Source organism: Emys orbicularis, chromosome 3 (genome assembly GCF_028017835.1).
Source record: "Emys orbicularis isolate rEmyOrb1 chromosome 3, rEmyOrb1.hap1, whole genome shotgun sequence".
In the NCBI taxonomy this organism is placed as follows: Eukaryota; Metazoa; Chordata; order Testudines; family Emydidae; genus Emys; species Emys orbicularis.
The window spans coordinates 14,876,069-14,901,428 of record NC_088685.1 but is presented as its reverse complement, the minus strand read 5'-3'; the positions used below and the strand labels follow the sequence as shown (position 1 = coordinate 14,901,428).

The 25,360-nt window shown below is 43.8% G+C and overlaps 1 protein-coding gene across 1 annotated transcript in view; it reads left to right on the top strand.

Annotated features, from left to right (window-relative positions):
* Positions 1-25,360, top strand: part of TFAP2D (transcription factor AP-2 delta) — a 55,223-nt gene that overhangs the window by 20,328 nt on the left and 9,535 nt on the right. Inside the window, exons 6-7 of the mRNA XM_065402087.1 lie at positions 6,957-7,098; positions 14,914-15,027. Coding sequence (XP_065258159.1) covers positions 6,957-7,098; positions 14,914-15,027 — 256 coding nt within the window. The remainder of the gene's footprint in view (positions 1-6,956; positions 7,099-14,913; positions 15,028-25,360) is intronic.

Genomic DNA, 25,360 nt, shown 5'->3' with positions numbered 1-25,360 from the left:
AGAGTCAGTGTGAGTTCCCCACTGCCCCTTACTCAGGGCTAGTGACAAAGCCACTATCAAGCCCGGGGTGTTGTTTCTGTTCTCTGACTGCTGGAAGGGTGGGAGCCTCTCAGAGTCAGGTTTCGAGCATGAACACTCATGTTTGTGATGCAAACTTCACTGTCGGCCAATGCCTGCTTAAAATTAGCTGTTTGCCTGAGCATTCCTGCTATTCAACTGGTTTGCTGGAATATGGATAGAAAGTGAATGCCAAAGGGGTGGGAACAAAGCCAAAGTGAATCCAAGTTTCTGTCTGAACAAATGTTCCAGCCAAATATGTTGAGGTATTCACCTGGCTCTGTTGGCACATAAGTCACACTCACCTTACACACCCCCTGAATGCCACATTAGCACAAATTGCACTTCTTTGCCTTTTACAATCAAAGTGAAACCTGTTTATGTGGCTGGTGAAGCTGTCCCCAAGACCTCCACGGAAATAGAACACGCTTACACCAGGAACTGGGAAGGATTATACTGGCCACCATTTGACAGACAAGTTAAAAATCTGTGTGTCTTTTTTAACTCTCACATGATCATATAGATTACACAGCCATCACCCATGCCCTGGTCACATCTATCGTACTTATCCGGCACCCATTTCTGTAGCATGTCAGAAGCTTTAATGCATTTGCCTTCTCAACACCTCTGAGAGGTAGGGAAGTGCTATTACCCCTAATTTACAGATGGGGAACCAAACCATAGAGACTTTCCCGAGGTCACACAGGAAATCTGTAGGAAAGCAAGGAATTAAACCTGGATCTCCAGCTACCCCTCTTACCCCTGGGCCATCCTTCCTCTCTTTAGTATCAAGTTATTATGATGTGCATTATATGGGGCCACAACTTAAATCAACTTGGAAGCTGGTGCAGAAGGTGGCAGCCTGCTTGGTAAGCCATGCATCAGAAAATGAGCACTCTACACCAATGCTCCAGGATCTGCATTGGGTGCCTGTTAGTTTCCAGGTGGAGTTTAAGATGCTGATTGTGACCTATAAAGCCCTAAATAGCTTGAGATCAGCTTACTTGAGAGGCTGCCTTTCTCATGCTGATATAGAGGAGTTGGGATTCCCTCCAAAACCTTTTCCATTCAGTTTATCCAGAACATCTTGTCCAGTTCTGAGAGAACACTTCATCCAGTTCTCTGGGATCCAAAACACTCAGTTCAACTCTGGATTTCATCACTCGGGTACCTTTATTTGGCATAGAGCAAAACGACACTGAGTTGATCAGACTCAATCGTAGGGGGGTGGGTACAAGGTGTACTGCACATCCAAAGTAACACAAACAATCTCTTCCTTTATATACATTTACACATCATATTGCATTTACTGTACATTAAATCACACATTTTTGGAATGGCTTGGTCACTCTGCAGGAACCAATCCCTGTACAGCATGCTCTGTCTGTGTGCTGTTCACGTGGAACCTGATCTTTACATTCCAAGTTTATCTTGTCCGTAGTCCCTGACATCAGGGTGCTGCTGCTTATCTTAGCTAGCACAGACTCCCTGACGCCAGCATACTGTTTGTCAAGCCCCTATTTACAACTTAACCATCCATTTGCCTTCCCAATTATGCCCACTAAGAAATGAGGCAAGTTACTTATGTCAAACCAGGCCTACAAGAGGAGAGAAGAGGTGCTTGAAGAAGAGCTCTCTGGGTACATAACAGAAGGAGCCACCAGCAGGGAATTGTCCATGAAGTCCTTAGGAATTCACTCTTCCCCTTCCCTGGGTCTGAAATTGCCAGAATCTGTGGTTCTTTGGGGCCCATCACACAGCTCATCTAATTGCGGAAGTTCTGTGCATTTCACGGGTGGGGATGTGGTTTTTGTGGAAGCTGAAGTAGGGAAATGTTGTTTTTTGTGGCTTCTTTTGTGCGGAGGAGGGTGGCTGGTTTGCTCCGGCTGGTTGCGTTTTCATCGGATTGTATTTCCGCTTCTCTGTCAAGGGCACTTAGAGCCAGGGCTAGGAGTTCTTTTCATGTGGCCTTGCTGAAATTGAAACAAATAAACCAAGTTGGTTGAATGTGATGGATTTCAGGAGGGAGTGAAATCCACACCTAGGTCTACCCCAGCAAAGGCACAATCTCCCACCAACTTAGGACATCATTATACTGCAGCCTGCGCCATAATGCAGCTCTTCGTTCCTTCCAGGGCCTGGTTTAGATAAGTGGTTTATGAGTCTGCAACAGTACCAAGCTAGTCCTTTAGCTCACTGAGTAGCGGGTTATCCTCTTACAGCCAAAGTTCCTGGGGTCGAGCCCTGGGGTGGGCTGAAGGAAGCATGCAGGAGTGCAGAGATCACATTTGCTTGGAGAGGCTCCCCCATGGAAGGGAAAAAGCCAGCCACACTATGATTTCACAAGGTGAAAAATCCAAGAGTGGAAAAATCCAATCAAGCAGTTGGAACTTTAAATAAAGCAAAATAAGACTTTAAAATCCAAGGCTTAAAAAAAGACAATCCAGGATTTTTTCTCCCAAACCCCATGAAGACACCAGTTTTATTGTACCCTACACGTATCTTTTCAAGGATCATCTCTTCGGTATCCCTTCCCAAGCGCTGCACTTCCTGGTAAATAGGTCAGCAGGGAAAATGGCTCTTTTGTCTGCACTGATATAAAACATCATATTCTTTCTTATCCCTTCCTTTAGCCTTTGTTTTCACATCCCTCCCTCCTCCCTTCCCATCCGGTGAGTGGAAAGACAACATCCACCCTCACCTCTGTTCCTTGTATAGGAGTTCTGCTGGATAGTAGCATCAGATGGAGGTAAAGCCAAGGAGGAGAGGAGACTCAGATCCAGAGCTTTCTCCTGGGACACTGCCTCTGCCTTCACTCCAGATAGGAGCATCCCTCAGTCTTGGCTAGGCCCAGGAGAGCTTCACGCTGCTCCTTGCACCTGCCGTCAGAAGCCTGTCAAGGTACACAGCCTGGTCCCTCCAGTGGGGCTTTCCAGAGCTGTTTGTGTCAGCTCAACCTCAGCAACTGTCCCTTTCAATTATGCAAATCTTCCCGGTCAATTGTCAAGCATTATAGGAACATGTTGCCGTTCAGCGCCGGCTATAGCTGTAAACAAGGCAGCGCCCCAGATTTAATGGGAAATAACGAATGGTCTCTGATGCCGTCTTTTGTCTCTGACTCAGGAAAATGCTCCGGCTATTAGCAACAAAGTCATTTTTTTGTGTTTAAACAGGGCAATTGATTGGAAAACGCAGGGCTTTTAATGGGAAGCTAACATCCATCTTTACCATGGAGGGACTAGTACTCCACTGAAAGAAGCAATAGCAAGCTAGGAAAGGAAGAAACCAAGGTGACATCATCAAGATCATACGCAGATGTAAAAAGAGACCCGATACAGCTCATCAACATTTTCCAAACTTCCATTTATTTTCCAATCAATATTTTTTGTGAGAATTTTGATGGGAAAAAAGGGAAACATTTTAAGTGAAATTTCATGCAACGTGTTTCTTATTTTTCGACGCTATGTACAGTTAAGAACTCCCTCAAGCAATAATCAAAATAATGTGCAACACCGGCATGTATATAAAGACATAATAAGAGCTGCATCTAAATAAACAGCATGCTGGTATTGGGACAAAACCTCAGGTTTGTTCAACAATGAGGGTGTGTGAAGAATCATACCCTACAGACTACAATATTTAGAACCTGACATTTTAACATAGAAAGCTCTTTTCACATGTAAAGCAGTAAAGCACTATATAAAATCTACATCAGTTTTCTCTTTCCAGTAAATACATAATTTTAAAGTTATGTGTATGTGTGAATATATACATATATATGCACACAACACATGCAGACATATATGCATTGATAGATAGATAGATAGATAGATAGATAGATAGATAGATAGATAGATAGATAGATAGATAGATAGATGTTATTACGCCTAATTTGTACAGAAGTAGCACCCAAACAGAACCAGAGTCCCAACTCAAGATATAAAATTCAAATTATAATCCCCTTGGCATAAGTGTCAACACAGCTATGTACTCAGCAGTGGTCCAATATACATGCAATCAATTGGTGAACAGGATTTACAATTGTAATCACATTTGCTTTCCATTTGCCTGCATGTATTTGAAAATGTTATCCAAATGCTAACATTATTATTCTGGGCCCTGTAACATGGTTGGCTGCTTCCCATGTACCCTCCATATGTGGCAGGTACTCCACACAAAGGTTTCTCTTCCTTCTCCCAGGCCTTGCTGCCTGAAGCCTTTCTTGCTTTGGGAGGCCACTCCCAGGACCTTCCTGGCTGGAGTCTCAGAGTATGTCTACATTGCAATGTAAGCCCAGGGTTAGTGGGACTTGAGTCAGCTGATCTGTTCTAGGGAACCCTCGGCTTGAGCATCTACATTGTATTTTAACCCTAGGTTCAAAATTTTCTGAGCCATGCTCTAGGGTTCTGGCGTCCTCACTGCAGTGTGAAGACCCGAGTCAAAGTAACCATATCCCAGAGTCCCTTGAGTGCCCACCCTAAAATATGGCTGCTCTAGCCCTAGGACTGTGGTGCATTGTGGAAAAACTGTACTGCCCATTCTGCACATTACCAGGAAGCAGCTCACTTTGCAAAAGGCTTGATCAGTTCGCTCTCCATTGCAAACCCAGGAGGCTCGCTGACTGATAGTGTGCTTGCAAATTGGTGATCAGAACGGAATGGGTTAGCGCTGACCTCAGCTGCTGCTGTTTGCCAAGTGGGGAGCAGGGCAGCTTCTGTTTTCAATAGAGTGGATTGCAGATTGTTGGGATAGAGAGTGTGATGGGTTCCCCGCGGGGTGCCACTTGGAACTGGGATACCACTGAGCCCGCCTGTCCCACCAGCCTGGGTTCCGCTTACTCTGTACTGCTGTGACAGGCTCTCAAGCCCTTTTCCAGCACACACACAGGTAGGGACACACCCAGCTGCAGCTATTTTCACACAGATGGCTGAGATCAGCTCTGCATGGGAAGGCTCAGCTAAGGAACTGCCCAGCACTCAAGTGCACTCTCCCTCTGGAGAGGAAACCCAAAATTGTATTGTCAAGTGCTGCACAGAGAATGGCACAGCATAAGCTAATTGAAATTTGCCCCCTCCCTCAATGTGGAGAGAGATATGCACAGCTTTTTGCCCCCCACCCCAGTTATGAATTGCACAAACTGGGTTTTGGAATAAACAAAGAGCAGGTTTATTAACTACAAAAGGTAGATTTTAAGTGATTATAAGGGATAGCAAACAGAATAAAGCAGATTACCTTAGTAAATAAAACAACCTGCATACTGATCTTAACACACTAGATAGGTAGGATATAAATTAGCAAATTCTCACCCTGAGTGATAAACAGTCTGGCAGATTCTTAAGGTAAAAGTTGCCTTGGCTTTTCCAGGTTTTCATACACCGGCTAAAGATCCTTCTAGCCAGGGCCCATCACTTCCCCTTCCCACAGTTCAGTCTTTATTTCTCAGATGTTTCCAGGTGTGTTGTTCTAGGGTGAGTGAGGACCCCCCATAATGTCATTTCCCCCCTTTTATATCTTCTTTTAAATCTCTGGATGACGTCTCCTCAAAACATTTCAGCTTTGACAAAATATCATATATTGATGAGATCAGATTTCATGGAAAATGTTCCAACCAGCTCTAGATCAGGGTTCTGTTACGCTAGGTGCTGTACAAATAGTAGAAACCAGTTTCCTTTTTCCAACTCAGCAGTATGTTTAGCTTGCAGGGACATTTCCTTTGTTCAGTTCAGGAGTATACCCTTGCATTCCAGATCCAGAATAAATGATTTTAACATACAAGACTTTTTAACATATATATGGTTTTGAGCAGTGGTTCTCCACCAGGGGTACGCGTACCCTTAAGGGTATGCAGAGTTCTTCCAGGGGGTACATCAACTCATCTAGATATTGGCTTAGTTTTACAAGAGGCTACATAAAAAGCACTAGCGAAGTCAGTACAAACTAAAATTTCATACAGACAAACTGAGAAAGTAAGCGATTTTTCAGTAATAGTGTGCTGTGACACTTTTGTATTTTTTGTCTGATTTTGTAAGTGAGGTATGCAAGATAAATCAGACTTCCAAAAGGGGTACAGTAGTCTGGAAAGGCTGAGAACCACTGGTTTTGAGCACCCACAAACAGATTGTGCTTGCAAAAGTCGATGTTGACTTATGTCACGTAATGAGTGTCATGTGATCAGTGCATGCATTGAATTGGTTTATACATGCCGTTAGGTGCATGACAACCTGATTTATGTAGACAGTGGGGGGTTTGCATGTGGAAATTGAAGATGTTCCTGTGTCAGAAAAATTCTTATGGGAGATGACAGTAGCATCACCCTCTAAATGGAAAGAGGTATTAGTCTAATTGACACCTCCCTCCAGCAGGTTCAGGGAATCTGGCCCCACCTCTTGGTATTTGCTGATCCCTTGGCTGCTCACTTAAGATGGGTTTCACTGGAAATTAAACAGGGGAAACCCATCCAATCAATAAACATACAAAGGAAAATTCAAAGATACGCGGCTGAAGTGAAATCCTCTACCCACCCGCACAAAGCCTCAGTAATCAGACTCCAGGGAATGGGGGAAGGACCCAGCAGGGGGGGTGAGATGGATGGACTCCATCTTCTCACCAGCAGGACTTCACTGCAGCCTTTTCAGAGCTGTTATTCCAACCGAAAGGCTGGAAGAGTGGCCACCGTGCCCCTCCATTCCTTACACAGTGCCCCATATCTGGGCCACATATAATAGCAGGGCCAAGAGGCCAGAATCTGGTCTCAGTTATGCTGGAGTAATGGAGCTCAAGGATGTATTCACACTACAGTGACCTATTGTGCTTACTTTGTTTTTTAAATATATAGCTGAAAAAAATTCTTTAAAAAAAAGTTTCGTATAAACCGATTGACCCATTTTGTCTGCCTCCAGGGGAAGCCTTACATTTGGCCAGGGATTTTGGCTACACCTGCGAAACAGAGTTCCCAGCCAAGGCAGTAGGAGAACATCTTGCCAGACAGCATATGGAACAGAAAGAACAGACAGCGAGGAAAAAGATGATCCTAGCGACAAAGTAAGCAAGACAAATCATTTAACACAAGAAATGTGTCCAGACGCTTTTCATTTGGATCATAGGAGGTTTATTATTATTTGTATTACAATAGCCCCCAGAGGCCGCAAGCGAGATCAAGGCCCCTTTGTGCTAAGTGCTGTCAAAACACAGTAAGAGACAGCATTTAACCTGAAGAGCTTACATTGGGACTGCTCACAGTGCAGGAAGTTAAGCATGTGCATACGTCTTTGCAGGACTGGGGCATAGATAGGGAGGGAGCATTGTTAAAATGTAGGCTCTCTGGGACAGAGGCCAGCTCTGTGTTCTGTGTTTGTACAGTGTCCAGCAGAATCCTGCTCCATGACTAGGGCTCCAATCTGCTACCACAATACAACTAATAACTAATAATTATTCCCAATGTACAGAGGGGGAACTGAGGCACTGGATGGGGGGGTCACAGTTTACACCAACTGAGGATCTCCACCAGAGAGATTAAGGCCCAGATCTTGCTGCGCTCAGCTTCGCAACGCCTAACTGAGCTGTGAGCCTAACTGATTTTCAAAAGGGATTTAGGCACTGAGGAGTCTAGATCTCGACTGTTGATGGGATTTACACTCCTAAATCCCTAAATCCCTTTTGCAGATGAGATTTAGGCTCCTAAATGCATTAGGCATTGTGATGCCGAGCACAGCAATGCCTATAAAGATCGGGGCCTAGGTGACTTGCCCAACATCACACTGGAAGTCTATGGCAGAGCCAGGAACTGAAGCCAGCCCTCCTGAATCCCCAATTCACAAGATGACCCTGCCTCATCAGTGTCTGCAATAATGGGAACAAACCATGCCAGACTATAACTCATGAAATAAAGATAATTTGCTGGGAAGAAGGTATGCAGACCAGTTGGCCCTTATGGTCAATACACACCAACGGTTACAATTTTTCATGTACTGTTGGACCACAAGTATCTTTGTCTATTCAGAGCAGACTTTTGCTGTCATCACGTCGTTTATATGTCCAACGCTATACGTGAGTCAGAGCCAAGACTTCTTCGAGTTCTAAGTGGCAAAGCACATCAAGGACTATGCAATCTAGTGCTCAATTCCTATTGAGGCAAATGAGAGTTCCATTCACGGACTAAGAACAACGCGTGACTCAGGGTATGCATGTGCATCACTGGCTTGATGTCAAGCTTTATTCATTCCTGGTACTGCAGCCCTTTGAGAACATTGGGTACAAGGGAAGATGTGAGTGCAAAGTATTGTTATTATTATACTTATGTTCTTCCCTCACGTATATCAGCTGTCTGATGCATTTCACAAATGTAGGAATAAGTAAATAACCAAGAAGTTGCTAAAACACCACTTGGCTCATTGGGAGTTGCGTAGCTACGCTTCTGGTTAAACCGTTGAGTATTTAGGGCTTGATTGTGCCTCCAGGCATAGCCCTGAGCAAGGGGGTGGTATATGTAAGCTGCACCACCCCACAACTACCCCAGAGGCATGGTGAGTCAGCAACACCCCTCCGAGGCACAAATTCTTCTATTCTCTCTCCTTCCCCTCGGGAGATAGTAAATTGCCTCTGGCTTATACCACCAACAAATTACCATCTTCCCCAGGCTGGTTCAGCTCTACTGGCTGGCCCATCAGGGGACAAGTCGGCCCATTCCCCTGCCACTTTCTACATTTACCAGCCACCTGCTCGCAGAGAGGATGAGGAGTACCGGGCACACAGAGTCCATTTAGCTCTGCATCTCCGGACCCACAATCCAGCCAGTCCATCCGGGGGCCTTGTAAAGAGGTTATCTTCTCCACCGCACACCCCAGCGCAGATGCATAGTCCATGTCATAACCTAGCCCCCATTCTGTATACATGATACATTGATATGGACCAAAATAAATAAAGAGGGAAGTAAACGGCAGTTTAATCTGGAAATGCTCCCTGATCCTTAATGCAACCATTGACGCCATGACGCTATCATATTTTCAGAGTAATAGAAATGCCATATTTCCCCTCCACCAGCTAAAAGTACTCGCTAGTTGGTCAGTTAACCATACCTTTAAAAGTAAAGATATAATTTATCATACTGTATGTAGGAAAAAACAACAAGGAGTCCGGTGGCACGTTAAAGAATAACAGATTTATTTGGGCATAAGCTTTCATGGGTAAAAAACCTCTGAAGAAGTGAGGTTTTTTACCCACGAAAGCTTATGCTCAAATCAATCTGTTAGTCTTTAAGGTGCCACCGGACTCCTTGTTGTTTTTGTGGATACAGACTAACACGGCTAACTCCTGATACTTGACTGTATGTAGGGTGATTGATGTAGTCTAATGGACTGGCTGGTGTGTATGTTACAAATGCCCTCTACTGGATGGAATTTGAACTACACCACACAGTATCATAGGCCCTAAGGTATTGTGATCCCAGATACTACAAAAATGGGCATCATACAAATGTCTATACTAAATAATACATCCATAATTATGCTACTAATGAACATTCTCCATTAGTTCCAGTGTCAGGGCTGATACTCATGGAGAAAGAGGATCTGAGCTTTGGCTTAGCAGTTGACAAGAAGTTCATAGCTGCCATGGTGTACACTATAGTGACAACTATGAAGCTCTGGATAGTTACACTCTCCGAAATTAAACTGAAATGCTTGGGCCCCATAGACACTCAAGGATATGCTGTGTCTAACCTTACCTGAATCCATTCTCTGCCACTGACAGCTCAGTTCCTCCACTGATTACAGTTGCTGGCTAGTTGTGGTACATCTTCCTACATCATGCCAGTGCATTCAATAGCCTCTATCACTGTCTTCTGCCAGCTCTTCCTCGGCCTTCCTCACTTTCTCCTGGGGTGTACCCAATTCAATGCTCACTCAGCATGCCTCCCATCTTCCATATAGTGTACATGTCTCAGCCACCTAAGCCTTCTTTCTTTGATTATATTTTCTAACAAACCCAAAGCTATCAGCTTCCTTACTCTCGCTTTGTTATTTTATCTCTCCATTAAATATGTAGTTGTTTAACTAAGGAAGTAAATGAACTGGTGGGTAGGTTGCTGGGCACTGCCCTCTACTGGATAGAATCAGAACTGCTTAACTGTGTGTCATTGATAGAGCTGATGAGATTTTCTGAATTTCGAGTTCTTGATAAAATATGAAAAATGTTGACAAAAGTTCCCCAATGAAAATTTTCAGGTTTTTCAATCAGCTTGTGGAAATTTCTTAACAACCAAAAAATGTCATGGAAATGTCAACATTTTTTGAAAATTTGAAAAATCAGCAAAAATGATTTTTTCTACTTGTTTGATTGTTTATTTTACTAGCACTAGTTATTAACATTCTGCTGAATGTTACGCTTCAGCTCAAGCAGTAGGGGACTTTGCTTATAGAGCAGTAAGGTTTGAGTTCTAGACTTACTGACTCTGAAGTTTAAAATTGTTATTATTTATTATTTATATTCCAGTAATGCCCGGGATGATCAATTATGGACCAGAACCCCATTGTACTAGGCACTGTACAAACAGAACAAAAATAGTCCATGAACCAAGGAGTTTATAATCTAATAAGCTGTGATACACTGTCCAGGGAAAATCATGAAGTTGTAGTGACCACAGATGTGTTACAGGATCAAAGGCTGTAGAACACCTGCATGCAATAGTCCAAAACTCATACCACTGACTTAAAGTGGAGAGAAACAGGATAGCACTTTAATTGGCATTCACTGTAGACATAACCAAATGTTGAAAATCCATAACCACACCAGAGGCAGATAGTCCTTGATAAACTCTTTCAATTCCCCAAGGAGCCATTAAAAAACAATTACTCTGTCAGGGCCAAAAAGCCCACATGGCAACTTCAATTACTTACACAAGTCTAGCACAGATCCACTTCACATGCATGCACTGTTTCAAAGCGTCCTCATTCTCAAAAGAGCCATTGAGAAGCCAGATGCACCACAGGCATATCTACCTGTACAAGACTGCATGAAGTGCTTCCCATCTCACCTCTTAGACCTGGTCTGGAGCCCACCACAGGCTCATTTTATGGTTACCTCCCAGAATAGAACGACTGCTGTGAGACAATAGATCAATGACCTCTATAGTCCAGCATCCTGTCACCAAGAATGACCAATGGCAGATGCTTCAGAGGAAGGTGTAAAACCCTTACAAAACATCTAACTCTGCAATGCTATAACATAGGGGAAATGTCTTGATGACTTTGACTGTTAATCAGCTGATGCATGATGATGTTGGACCAGAAGAATGATTTTCCAAGTCAAAAACTTATTATGAGACGTGTGAGCGAGAGGAAAGATGGTGTAGTGGTTAGGGTGCTAGGCTATGACTAGAGAGACCTAGGTTCAGTTTCCTGCTTTGTCACAGGCTTCTTGAATGACCTTGGGCAAGTCATTTAGTCTCTCTGTGCTTCAGTTCTCCATCTGTAACACAAGGGTAATAGTCCTTCCCTACCTCACAGGGTTTCTGTGGATGAATACATTAAAGATTGGGAGATCTTCAGCTGTTAAACACATCTTGTCGAAAACCTAGTTGCCCCAACATAACCCACTGCATAAGGAGCGTGGGAACCTGTCAAACCTCTGACACAAAACAGGTGATGTCCTCCTATGCCATCAGCTCTATATCTTCCACTCCATTGCATGACCATCATTCAGCTAAGGACACAAAATACAGCTATGGAGCTACGGTCCTATGGTGATCAATACATTAGCGTTACTTTCATTGACACACAGATCGATAAGTAGTTATCATTTGAGTGAGTTATTCTAAGCCAGCAATGGTTGCTTGCTTACTTGCTTTCTCCAGTATTTGTATAAGCATCAGTGAAAGTAATTATAGATTACAAAGGGAATGTTGTTCATCACCTGAATTTAGGCCCTGTATTGAGAGAAAATTTGAGAAAACAGTGATCTGCTCACAGTTGCAGATATTCCAGGTGTAGCAAAAGAGGCTACATTCATCTAATGAAATGGTTTCCTGTGAATTCTTGACTCAGCTCTAATGCACATTAACATACACATAAATCGAGTCAAACTTTTTTGAACTTCAGGTCAGCCAGGTCTGAAATTTGGGTGTGAGTTCTGGTTGGTTCTCATATCACACAGATTGGTTTGCCCATCCCTGGCAGCCAAGGAAATAATGTTTTCATATGTGAATTGAGCAGATTTGTAGTAGAGCCACCGAGGAGTGTACATTCAGCTGGGTAGACACCCAGTCTCCCGTTTGCAGACCTTCATTGCATCTGCAAAATTGAATAGCGAGTTGGACATCTGAGCTCTTGCCCCATCTGATCTGCACTCAAAATTCAGCTGCAGGCATAAAAGGGAGGATGTGTATTTTGTGGGTGCAATGGAAAAAAGGAGCAAAGTTTGTGGCTGCAACTTGCACCCAGCACAGGAAATAACCCTTCTGGGAATGTATCCCCCTAAGTCATTAACAGTCCTCATTTGGCCCTGATTGGAGTAAAGCATCCCTCACATCCCTGCTCCGTGCTGCTCAGACGGGGACTGGGACCATGATGAGGCGAGCTGGGGCAACTTGCCTGATACAGCTGGCGGCAAGCAAGGGAGCAGGGAGGCAGTGGGTAGAGCATCGGCAAGGAACGTAGCCAGTGGGTGGTGAAGGGGTAAACAGTGGGAGGACCCTGACCCCACCCACTCGCACCCTGGCCTGAGTAGATGACTGGATGCAGAGCGAGGAGTACGCTGCTCCACGGAAAGGAGTAGTAACTTGTTTTCCCTTAGAGCATGAGAAGTACTGTGCCTCTTGGAGTCACAATTCACTCTCTGGTCTGCTCTTGGGACCGCGTGCCCATGTGCCATCCCTTCATCAGGGCTCCCTGCAGAATCACAGGCTGTCCCAGAGCGAGTAACTATGGAACCCCATGGAGTCGCTTTTCCAGAGACACTTCTCTGCCTGGGAAGCCACTTTAAAGTAGGTTACTGCTCTCTGTCAGTTTTCATGTATAATGCAAAGCTGCTTTTCTCCCCCTTCAATCCACAGCCCTATTTAACGACTTCTGACATGTCAGGAGGGAAGAGATAGGAACCGAGCACTTGGCTCAGTTCTGACACTTCCCGTAGTCAAATCCTAACAACTTTTAAGCTGAACGTTTCCAACAGGTAGAACCTGGAGGTAGAACTGACAGGCATCCTAGGTGTGTTAGATCATTTATAAGCCAAAGCGCTTGACTGATTTCTGTTGTTAAAAGAGTCTTTTTTCCCCCTCTAAGGGCCTGATTCATTAAAACTGTATACTCCATATGCATACACTTCTCTGTAATTTTACCAGAAAAAGTGCTGAATCCCTCTCTTTGGATAAAAGTCTGCACTGATGCAAACCTTTCAACAAGTCAGCTCGCAGAGCCATATTTATTGCCCCCATTTACAAGAGGCAGGCTGGGTAAACCCAGACTAGCTCAGAGGTTGCTAGTCTGTTATCGCTTATGGGGTTCCACCTTTAGCGTAAGGGGGTTGTGGTATTGAAGATCAACCCCAATAGATGACCCCTGAGGGAATTAGTTACAAAAGTGGCACCCAAAAGGACTCAAACTTTAATAGGCCTCAGATACGCAGGATGAGATGATTTTAACAGCAGAGTTGTGTAATGTACATTTGCACGCTTCCCTCCACTGGCTGTTCTGCAAGAGGATAGCAGCCCACTATTGCTGCCAATCAATGGAGTTACTCCTTTAGCCCAAGAATAGAGATGGTGGAGCTGGTGTGAACATTTTTGTCTAAATGCTTGTGGAGACCTATTGGTTTTGAATAAGTTTTTATCAGGCCTGGGAGGCAACAGAGAAAGAAAGGGGCAACTTCCTTATACTTTATAGCCTGATGGTGCAGGCCTTTGGGTGGGATATGGGAGATGCTGCTTCAAATACCTGCTCTGCCTAAGTCAGAGCGATGTGGGATGAAAAACTCTCCTCTGAATGAGTCCTAATTACAGTGGATGGGCATAGAGCTCAGATTTCTGCCTGAAGGGAACATTTTGACACACTTTCATTTCAGGGAAAACATTCAAAAGTTTTTGATGCAGAACAAAACCAGATTTCAAAAGTTGCTGCAAAATGGAATTACTGTCCTCCGGTCAGCCCTAGGAGAGAGGTCTGTGTTGAGTTGTAATAGGTCCTGGGTTCAGACACTGTAGATGACCCACAGGTAGTTATAACATGGACATAATGAACAGCAGCAGGGGCAAATAGCTCTGGGAACATTTTGCTCCACAGTTCCTACTGCTGCATTTGGTTGTAGAGCTGGTGTTAGCAGGACCCAGGATGGGGGCTAGGCGAGGCACTTTATGCACATTTGGCCAGTTTGCACATGCAAATATCATCTTGCCTGCCTATACAGTGTCTGTACAAATTTTGCAGACAAGTTTAGGGTATGCCTATCATGTTAATAGGCTTTCAAACATACCTTGCGACTAGTGTAGACAAAATTTAACCCTTTAAAAGTGTGTTAGCTGACTCAGCTAACACATCTTTAAAGGTGTTAAAACTGTTCCATTCTAGGTGCAAAAAGCATGTGTAAAAACAGGTCAGGAAACCTGTTTTCCAACACAACCTGTTTCTTTAATCTAGACAGAGTCCTACAGAGAGGCTTGTGAAGATTCTGCTGACAGTGTCTGTCTACTGATGCTTTTGGTCATTTTTTGCTGTCGTATGTCATTGCACTCTAAACCATTTTTGTGCTAGGGCTGGACTGACAGACGCTACACCAATACAGTTGAATTGTTATGATGTCTGGTGTGGGTATCAGCCTCACAACGGAGATTGCATGGATCCCTTTTAAATGATTCCCCTTTTCTTTTAGACAAATATGTAAAGAATTCCAGGACCTATTGAGTCAAGACAGATCGCCCCTCGGATCCTCAAGACCAACTCCAATATTAGACCTCGACATCCAGAGACATTTAACACACTTCAGGTATGACCTTTGAAGTCATTTTGTGGTGCAACTTCCCAAAGAAAGACAAAGGCTTAGGTTAACTGAATAGGAGAGATCTTGGAGAGGTGAACGGGAAGTCTTTTAAACTGGATTTCTTCTACAGGAACTGATAGATATTTTGTTTCGGCTTAGAAGGACAAAATTCCAAAGCTGGATCTCATAGAGTACGTCTTCACTACCCGCCGGATCGGCGGGTAGTGATCGATCTATTGGGGATCGATTTATCGTGTCTAGTGTAGACATGATAAATCGATCCCCGATCGCTCTGCTGTCGACTCCGGAACTCCACCGTGGCAAGAGGCGGAAGCGGAGTCGACGGGGGCGCGGCAGCCATCAATCCCGCGCCGTGAGGACGGGAGGTAAGTTGAACTAAGATATGTCGACTTCAGCTACGCTATTCTTGTAGCTGAAGTTGTGTATCTTAGGACGATCCTCCCCCTTCTGTAGACCAGGCCATAAAGACTCTGCATTCAAATACAGTGGCACCTGCTCTTTTATCTCCCCACAGTTCGGACTACAAGGGTGTGAACAGCAGGGAGATGAGCTGTAACTCCTCCATGTGGATGCTGCAGGTGTGAACTAAAAGGCTCCTAGTTTGCATTAACAGAGTGCCCTTCAAACAGGACTACTTTAATGAGAAGTAGGAACCTTTCACTTTGCACCCACAGTGTCCACATGGGGGAGTTACAGTGCAGCACGTTGGTGCACACCGCTATTCACACCCCTGGCGTTCAAACTGTGGGGCAGTGGACACATTCCCTAAGAGCTACAAGAGGGGAAACATACAGAGCACCAAGCGGCCTTAACTGAGATTACAGCTGCACTGTACATACACATAGTGCGAGAAAGTCCCTGCCCCAAATTGCCTATGGTATAAATAGATCAAAGGTGGAAGCAACGGCATCAGAGCGGTGGCCCCCTCACTTCTACAAAGGTTCTTGCCCCCTTGGCTGGAAGAAAGGAAGTATTATCCTGCCCATACCACTTGAGGTGCGGTGAGATTCAAGGCCAGATTTTCAAAGGTATTTAGTCACCTAAAGATGCAGATAGACATCTGGTGGAGTTTTCCAAAGCACTGAGGTGCCAAATTCCTTCTGACTGAAACAGAAGTTAGTTAGGCACTTTTGAAAATCTCACTAAGTACTTATCTGCATCTTTAGGCACCTTTGAAAATCGGGCCCTAAGTGACTTGGCTAAGGTCTATGGCAGAGCTGGGGACGGAACACAGAGCTCCCAATTCCTAGTCTAATATCTTGATTACAAAATCATCCTTCCTCTCTTCGCACATAAACTACCATGAGCTTCAGGTAGGGTCTATGTCAGCCAGACAGCCCTTAAGTATTTTTGCACAAGACAGGGATAGTAGCAGTAGAAGCTTTACATCATCCTGTTGCTACACCTCAGCCCTGACCTGGAGATTGGGAGAGGAAAATTAAGTCTTCATGGTTCAGCAGTCCCTGGCCTTTCTGCTGAGGCTGCCAACAAAGCTTCTGGTTACTGCCAGTGGAGGAAATGGTTTCAGTGCGGTGCACTGGGCTGTGCAAGTTATTTATTAACCACTAAATAACTTGATTGAAACGATCAATTTATTTCACGTAAGCCACTGAAGAGCCATCAAATGGTACCTGCTAAGAGCTAACAGAAGAGAACATAAGACCATAAGAGTGGCCATACTGGGTCAGACCAAAGGTCCATCTAGCCCAGTATCCGGTCTTCCTACAGTGGTCAATGCCAGGTGCCCCAGAGGGAATAAACAGAACAGGTAATCATCGAGTGATCTATCCCCTGTCGCTCATTCCCAGCTTCTGGCAAACAGAGACTAGGGACACCACAAGAGCTGCATGTAAACTGCTCCCACAAGTAGCCATTTGGAGTGTATCATGCCAACAAATGGTATTTGGTGCTACAAAACCCAGGAACAATGTTGCGTGCTCTCTAGCACCATCTACTGGCACCTTATCTATTAACTAACTACACATACCACTCTCTTTTACGGCACAGTCCTGTAAGAGTAATGGCTTTCAGTCCTTACCATCCTGGACTGAGTTCCCATTAATAGTCCTCTGAGCCATGCAGTACTCAGTGTCTCCTGGGTCTTGTTTCCCCTTTACTCACACACAGATGCACACACACATAGAGCTCCCATCAATCATAAGCTGATATAAATGGGACCATCCTGTTGAGGGAATGGATAAGTCACATTATATGCACACAAAGCAAATGTGACACAATGCAGCTAATCACGGTATGTTTTGCACATTACATTAAATGGGATTTAAAAGGGACACAGAGGGAACGGACCTAATACTGAAGTCAAGATTCCCATCCTCCCCTTTGCTGCCCTGTGTGATACAGGAGGGCCAGGGAGCAGTGGGAGAGTGGTAGAGGGGAAATATATAAGCCCTAGGCTAATTAAGGCATGGTTCCCTGTAGACTAGGGAGGGTTGCTACAGGTTAATTGGAGCACCAGCAGTCAATTAAGGCCCTGTCAGGAACCTAATAAAATCCCCTGCTTCAGGCAGTCAGAAGAGGAGGAAGGAGAGAGGACTGAAGCCTGGAGGTGTGTTGTGAGATTGGAAAGACCAGAGAACCGAAGTAAGGGAGACTTGTCCCGGCAGGGCAGGGAGACTCCCTTCCCCAGCATCTAAGGACTGAGAGTAACCCCACCCACGGGGGCAGAGGGTAAGAAACCTGCAGGGGTTAAGAAGGGCTGGGACTCAGAGTGAGGAGCAAAGCCAGACCCCTCCCCCGCTTCCCTCCTCTCCCACCTACCAGGGCCACTAGCGGGTGCCCAAGAGCAGGGGCAAGGGGTGGCGTCTTAGCCCCCTGCCAAGAAAAGTGTGGGACCCACCATACTAACATTGGCCATCTTGTCACACCTGCTACACTGGGACTTCAATCCCAACTGCTAACATCCTTGAGGATGCTTAACTTTATCTTCAACGGGACTACTCGGGTGCTTAAATTTGGGCACGTGGTTGAGTACCTTGCTGAATTGGAGCCTAAAGGCAGAACTTCCTTCACCGGTCACTTGATTGGCTTTGGCCTCGATGTGGTTTACATCAGTCAATAGGCGAGGTCAAGAGGGTAAAAAATCTAGGACAATAAAATAAGAAACGGGCTTCAGCCAGACATTCCCCAGGTTAGAGAAGTGGCGGTTGTAACCTGAACCTGAGTCAGAATTTCAGATCTGTCCTCTAACTCTATAATGGGACAAACCAATTCCTGGATCCAAACACCCTGAAATGTTGGGATGGGCTTGGACCCATCTTTAAATTAAATGTTGTCCAGACTTTGATCCCAGACATTTCAGACATGGTTAAGGCTATGATTATGTCATGGAATCTGAGACTTCCATTGACCTCCATGACATTTTCTGCCCCACAGCTGGAGCTCCCAGCCATCCCTCCTGCCCCCACAGCTCCCAGCCCCTGCCCTGGTGGGGGGACCCTGCCGCTCCCAGCCATGGTGGTGGGACTCCCTGGAGCTCTCACTCGCCGTAGGTGGCGGGAACCCTCCAGAGCCGCTCTGCTGCAACGTCGGGGGGACCCTGGAGCTCCCACTCACCACAGTGGCGAGGGACCCTGGAGCCCCAGCAGCAGTGGATGCTGAGCTGAACCTGCCTCCCCATTTTGTCATGGATTTTTTTAGTGAAAGTTAGGGACAGGTCACAGCTTCCGTGAATTTTTATTTATTGCCCGTGACCTGTCCATGACTTGTATTAAAAATATCTGTGACAAAATCTGAGCCTGAGACATGGTTGCTAACATTCCAGGGTGCTATTATGCCCTCTAGTGGTCACACAGAGAAGTAGCTGTTCATCACCTTCCTCGCGATAGGAAAGGACTTGATCACAATAAGCAGAAAGACCTGTGTGTGCTTGACTCCCAACACAGGTAGATCAGCTGGTCAACATCCACTACACTGATAAGAGAATAAACCATCTATCCCAGTGGGAGACTCAGTCCCTAATTATAGACTCTATAGGACAGATTTACAAAAGAGCATGTTAGATGATGAGCTCTTTTGAAAATCTAGTCCTATTTGTTCAACATATTGTTAAAAAAGAATATATCCTTATTACCTTTGACACTATTAATCACTCCTCCATTATGTGGTGTACACTGACACAAACTTAGGCTGTGAGCTTTTGTGCAGTTCACAAACTGAGCACAGTTAAGTCTGTTCATTTCTTGAATGGGAGTCCTTCGGGGAAAAGCTCTGAGGTTGCAGGAAGTGGTGCTGGGGATTTAGTGTTGCTCTTTGTGCTGATAGTGTACTCTCCACGGTAGGTGATACTCTTCCTCCAGAGTCAGCTCATGTCCCCAGTTTACTACTATTGAGCCCTGGGCTGCTACGGAGGCCACTGATTGGAACAGAAACAAAACCAAGCTTCTGGTTTTTACTGGGTACTAAAGATCCCAGAGCAATGTCTACCAAAACAGGGGAGTCTGTTCAAATGTCCCAGCCAAATGATGATATAGGTAGCTACCGTACATTTGCCCTACTCTATGCTTCCACTGCTTTCATTGGATAAGGTATTATTCTTTTCTTCCTTACAAAAAAAATTGTGCGTTGTTGAAGGCACATGGCTTTGCCTTGGTCCATCTCAGAGGACCACCTTTTGATGCTCGATGAAGTGATTGCCCTATTCATTCAAGCAAGTTATCCACTGATGTAAGTAGGTATGACTCTAGTAAAGTCAAAGATATTGCAATCATTTATGGCAGGGATTAAATTGGCCTATACACTGTCATAATGTCCAGGGCTTTGATGCTCATGAAATGTATTAATTATTCATTCTTATTATATACATCAACATTGCAAAATTGTTTTTTAAAATAAATTGGTAGCCCTTTTTGATTGCAAAGATAATCATTAGTGGCATTATTTGTAATCTGAGCGCCAATCGTGTGCTCAGTGCTCTCCAAATATAATATTTCCCAGATGAGACAATAAAACTGAGGTAATGACCACTGGCGGTCATCAACAATTCCGTGACATTTTTTAACAAGAGTACAAACCTGCTGTCCCAGCTATATTCCAATATAATAATCTTTCTCGGAATACATTTTACCTCCTGTACTATGAGGAAGTTTATAATGTTGCATAGCTCTCTGTCCTGTGACAAAACCACTAGATAGTTATTGGGGGTTACAAACTTCAGACTTGCACTAGTTGTTCTGAAAACTCACAAACATTTTGGCAAACAGAGAAAGAATATCAGGCTTTTGCCTGGAATCTCTCTCTCTCTCACTCTAATCTGAGCTGATTATGACTTTAGGTGGAAAAAATAAAAAACTGATGTAGTTTCACTCAGGTTTAGTATAGAGATAGTGGACTGGAAAATTCTGTTTACAGGTCTGTCGCATCTTACACGCATTTAACATGTGCGATTTCAACTTTACGCGGTCGGCAAAAACAAAAACAAAAACAAAAAAAAAGAAGAGAAAAATAATAATTTTATACCTGTAGTGCGGGCAATTTCGCCCGCCATTGAACTTAATGGAATTTTGGCTATACACAGTTTTTGCTTTACGCGCTAACTGCGGAACGGAACCCCCGCATAAGATGAGACAGACCTGTACTCTCTTTCATAAGACAAGAACAAGGGAATGTGGAATGAAATTGGAAGGTGGCAAATTCAAAACAGATAAGAAGAAAAGCAGTGTGAGAAAAGAGTTTAACAGAAAAAAAGACTGCACATTTACATGGACAACATAAATGAATAGTAAATATTAGGACATAAACAAGAGCTTTGGAAGGGATATAAACTCCCATGCACAGAGCAGAATCTAGCCTTTTTTTATTGGGTACGATGAGGAATTTTTATCTAGGAACAAGCTTATCCCATAACTGCCAACTTCAGAGTTTCTTGCATCTGGTACTAGCTAGCATCAGTGACCAGATGGAGCACAGACAGATCTGACACAGTATTGTAATTCCTATGTTCCAATGTTTTAATTCTTCACCTCAAATCAGGCAGTGGCATCTCTTGTTGAGACCCCCCCGTTCATCAAGATACTCAAGCATGTGTTTAAGGATAGGAATAGTCCCACTGAAGGAATAAGAGTTTCTAGGTTTGCTCAAATGCAAAACTTAAATCTCACGCAAGCTGAAAGCAAGGAAAAGCTTCAAAGAACCCCCCTGTGAGCCTGAAAACTGCTGAGTTTCACACAACTGTAGTAGACAGGCATAAACCATAGGCTCATCTACACGACTTATACAACCATGTTTGTGCAGTTAGCTTCTGACATGCCTATCTGGCCTGAATACAGAAAACACAGTTTCAGCAGCTCTACACTGCAGGTGTATAGTGTGTTAACTATGTTCGACCATCCACTGATACCATGCAGCCATGTTTATATCGGTGCACTCTGGGAAAATCTGAGCAATTATCCTATACTGCGTGATCTGGATAGAGGATTTGGGGTGTTTTTCAAAATTCCCTTGCTAATGCCCTCTGAGATGGCTTCCTGCAAAGAGGATTGGGAAGCAGGAAAGTGCTAAACCTGGTTACAAAAGCATAGTTAGGTTTTCCTATCTACACGACAAAAGGATCATGCTAGGTCTGAGTTAAAGGATGACAATAACATGAGTTACCCGACAGGCAGCAAACGCTGGTATATGTTGCAGAGCCATGAGTTAGGAAATGTTTTTGTGTCATGTATGGATATGAACTAGGTTTGGAGTTAATCATTCTATAACCTGGCTACAAACATTCTGAAAGACTTTAGTACAGACAGGACTTATGGGAGAGCTTTTGCACAGCTCCTGGCAGAATGCATCACTTAGTTCAGGAAGCGAGCACGCGAATCCTGGGAAAACTCAGGGCCATCCAAAGGTTGGGAGCATTTGTGAAACCACATTGATGCCTGCCTCTCAGCGGCTTTTTGTTTGCTTCTAGTGACCAGCCCACATATAGAATTGTATGAGTCTGCTACTACCTTTGTTTTTTAAGTTCAAGTAGTGGGGGCTCATGCATCATGATCCAGAGAGCCCAAGTTCAAGACCTGCAGTAGCGAAAACACAGTTATGGGGTCCTAATTACCCTTGCACAGGGTTTTGTCATCAAATCTGCCACAGGCGCTCTCTAGTGGTCAAACATGACTCTATGAATTTTCAATAGAAAAGAAAAATCTCTCCAAGCACAAAATGATATTAGCAAAGAAAGTACCCAACGGGCTTCTGTAGCCTGAAAGGGCAGCATCCATCATCCCACACCGCCTTTCACATTCTGGCTATTCCCAAAACACTAATAAGTCATGGAAGCAAAGTAAAATGAAATGTTTTATTAGGGGATTTAAGGAAACTCCAGGCTAACATCAGCATAGAAAATTTTACATGCTTCAGATTTTAAATTTAGGCCCTAGATATCATAATGGTAGCTGCTTTCAAAATAATGTTGGCATGTGAAAAGAAAGAAAGAAAGAAAGAAAGAAAGAAAGAAAGAAAGAAAGAAAGAAAGAAAGAAAGAAAGATTGCCAAGAAAAGTACTGTACAGTACATTTTTAAATGGCTTTTACTAATAACAATTTATGCCAAAAGTGACTAATGACTTAGGGAACCTCAGGTTTTGGGTGCCCAGTTTGAGATACTTTAGAGAGGCTTGATATTCAGAGGGTGTGTGCTCAGTATTTCTTTAATATCAAGCCCTTTCAAGGTGTCCCAAGTGAAGCACCCAAAACCTGAGGTCCCCCAAATCACTAGTCACTTGTGCAAATCTTGGTTTAGGGTAAACCTTACATTTGTTTCTGACCCAAAATTCCCATTGGATTTGGTGGAAGCTGTGTGTGTGTGTGTGTGTGTGTGTGTGCAAGGAACATAGGACGGGCCCTTTAACTTATTGAAAGTGAAATAATTTTTTAAAATGTATGGTGAAATCCTGCCCCATTGAAGTCAACAGTGAAACTCCCATTGACTTTAGTGGAGCCAAGATTTCAACTCTAATTCACTTTTCAGTACATCAAGGATATAAATATTTCCCCATTACATTACTTAGCTACTATCTTTGGATTTGTAACTGTAAAAAGCGCCCATATACAGGCTCTGGGCCCCTCGCCAATTATTTAAAATTACAAAACCAAATACAAATTTTACTCAAACCATTCCTTATGCCAAGCACAGCTCATAATCACTGCTAGAAGTCCCCACCCCCAACCACCATTTATCAGCCTATACCTCAATCCCTCTAACTGTCTTCAAAGGCCAAGTGAAACAAACGGTTACAGATTCAGTTCTGTCAGAGTGGTCACCACTGTCACAGACCCGTGAATGTTTCCCTTTATACAGACCAGCTGCCGTATATTAACAGTTGGTTAATTCATTTTAATGTAGTCCCATTTCAAAGAAGACTAGAGCAAAGCAACCAAACAACCGGTTAATGCGCTGCAGTTCTCTCCACGTGAACAATTCATTAGTTTGCTTTGGTCCAGTCCCATTTCAACATAAGAACATAAGAACAGCCGTACTGGGTCAGACCAAAGGTCCATCTAGCCCAGTATCCTGTCTACCGACAGTGGCCAATGCCAGGTGCCCCAGAGGGAGTGAACCTAACAGGTAATAATCAAGTTATCTCTCTCCTGCCATCCATCTCCACCCTCTGACAAACAGAGGCTAGGGACACCATTCCTTACCCATCATGGCTAATAGCCATTAATGGACTTAACCTCCATGAATTTATCCAGTTATCTTTTAAACGCTGTTATAGTCCTAGCCTTCACAACCTCCTCAGTTAAGGAGTTCCACAAGTTGACTGTGCGCTGTGTGAAGAAGAACTTCCTTTTATTTGTTTTAAACCTGATGCCTATTAATTTCATTTGGTGACCCCTAGTTCTTGTATTATGGGAATAAGTAAATAACTTTTCCTTATCCACTTTCTCCACATCACTCATGATTTTATATACCTCTATCATATCCCCCCTTAGTCTCCTCTTTTCCAAGCTGAAAAGTCCTAGCCTCTTTAATCTCTCCTCATATGGGACCCTCTCCAAACCCCTAATCATTTTAGTTGCCCTTCTATGAACCTTTTCTAGTGCCAGTATAGCTTTTTTGAGATGAGGAGACCACATCTGTACGCAGTATTCAAGATGTGGGCGTACCATTGATTTATATAAGGGCAATAAGATATTCTCCGTCTTATTCTCTATACCCTTTTTAATGATTCCTAACATCCTGTTTGCTTTTTTGATTGCCGCTGCACACTGCATGGACATCTTCAGAGAACTATCCACGATGACTCCAAGATCTTTTTCCTGATTCATTGTAGCTAAATTAGCCCCCATCATATTGTATGTATAGTTGGGGTTATTTTTTCCAATGTGCATTACTTTACATTTATCCACATTAAATTTCATTTGCCATTTTGTTGCCCAATCACTTAGTTTTGTGAGATCTTTTTGAAGTTCTTCACAGTCTGCTTTGGTCTTAACTATTTTGAGCAGTTTAGTATCATCTGCAAACTTTGCCACCTCACTGTTTACCCCTTTCTCCAGATAATTTATGAATAAGTTGAATAGGATCAGTCCGAGGACTGACCCTTGGGGAACACCACTAGTTACCCCTCTCCATTCTGAGAATTTACCATTAATTCCCACCCTTTGTTCCCTGTCTTTTAACCAGTTCTCAATCCATGAAAGGACCTTCCCTTTTATCCCATGACAACTTAATTTACGTAAAAGCCTTTGGTAAGGGACCAAAGAGCCTTTGGTGAGGGACCAAAGAGGACTAGATCAAAGCAAACTAACCAACTGTTAGTGCACGGCAGCATGGTCCCCATGGTTACCACGACTATCATGTGAAATATCTATTTTTTACCATGACTGTGTGGTGGATTATGCATAATTTTACTGTGACAAAATCTTATTCATCGTAATGGTACATGGCTGGATATATGTGATACTGTGGCATCACAATCACATGGATGTATCATAAATGTTGCATATAAGGTACTTATATATTACCTATCATTGTAGTATCTGAGCCCCTCCCAATCATTTAATATATTTACCCATCTCGACACCCCTGTGAGGTAGAAAAGTGCCATTTTGTAGATGAGGAGCCAAAGCACAGAAAGACTAAGGCCCAGATCCTCAAATGTATTTGGGTTCCTAATTCCCATTCACCTTTCAGGATATGGGCCCAAGTGACTTGCCCAAGGTCACACAGGATGTCTGTGGTTGAGCAGGGATTTGCACCCAGGTCATAGATTAGCACCCGAACCACTGGACCATCCATCATCTTGTAAGGCTTCAGCCAGACTCCAGCAATATGTGACCTTTACAAACCTTTTCTCTGAACTTGATTGGAGTTT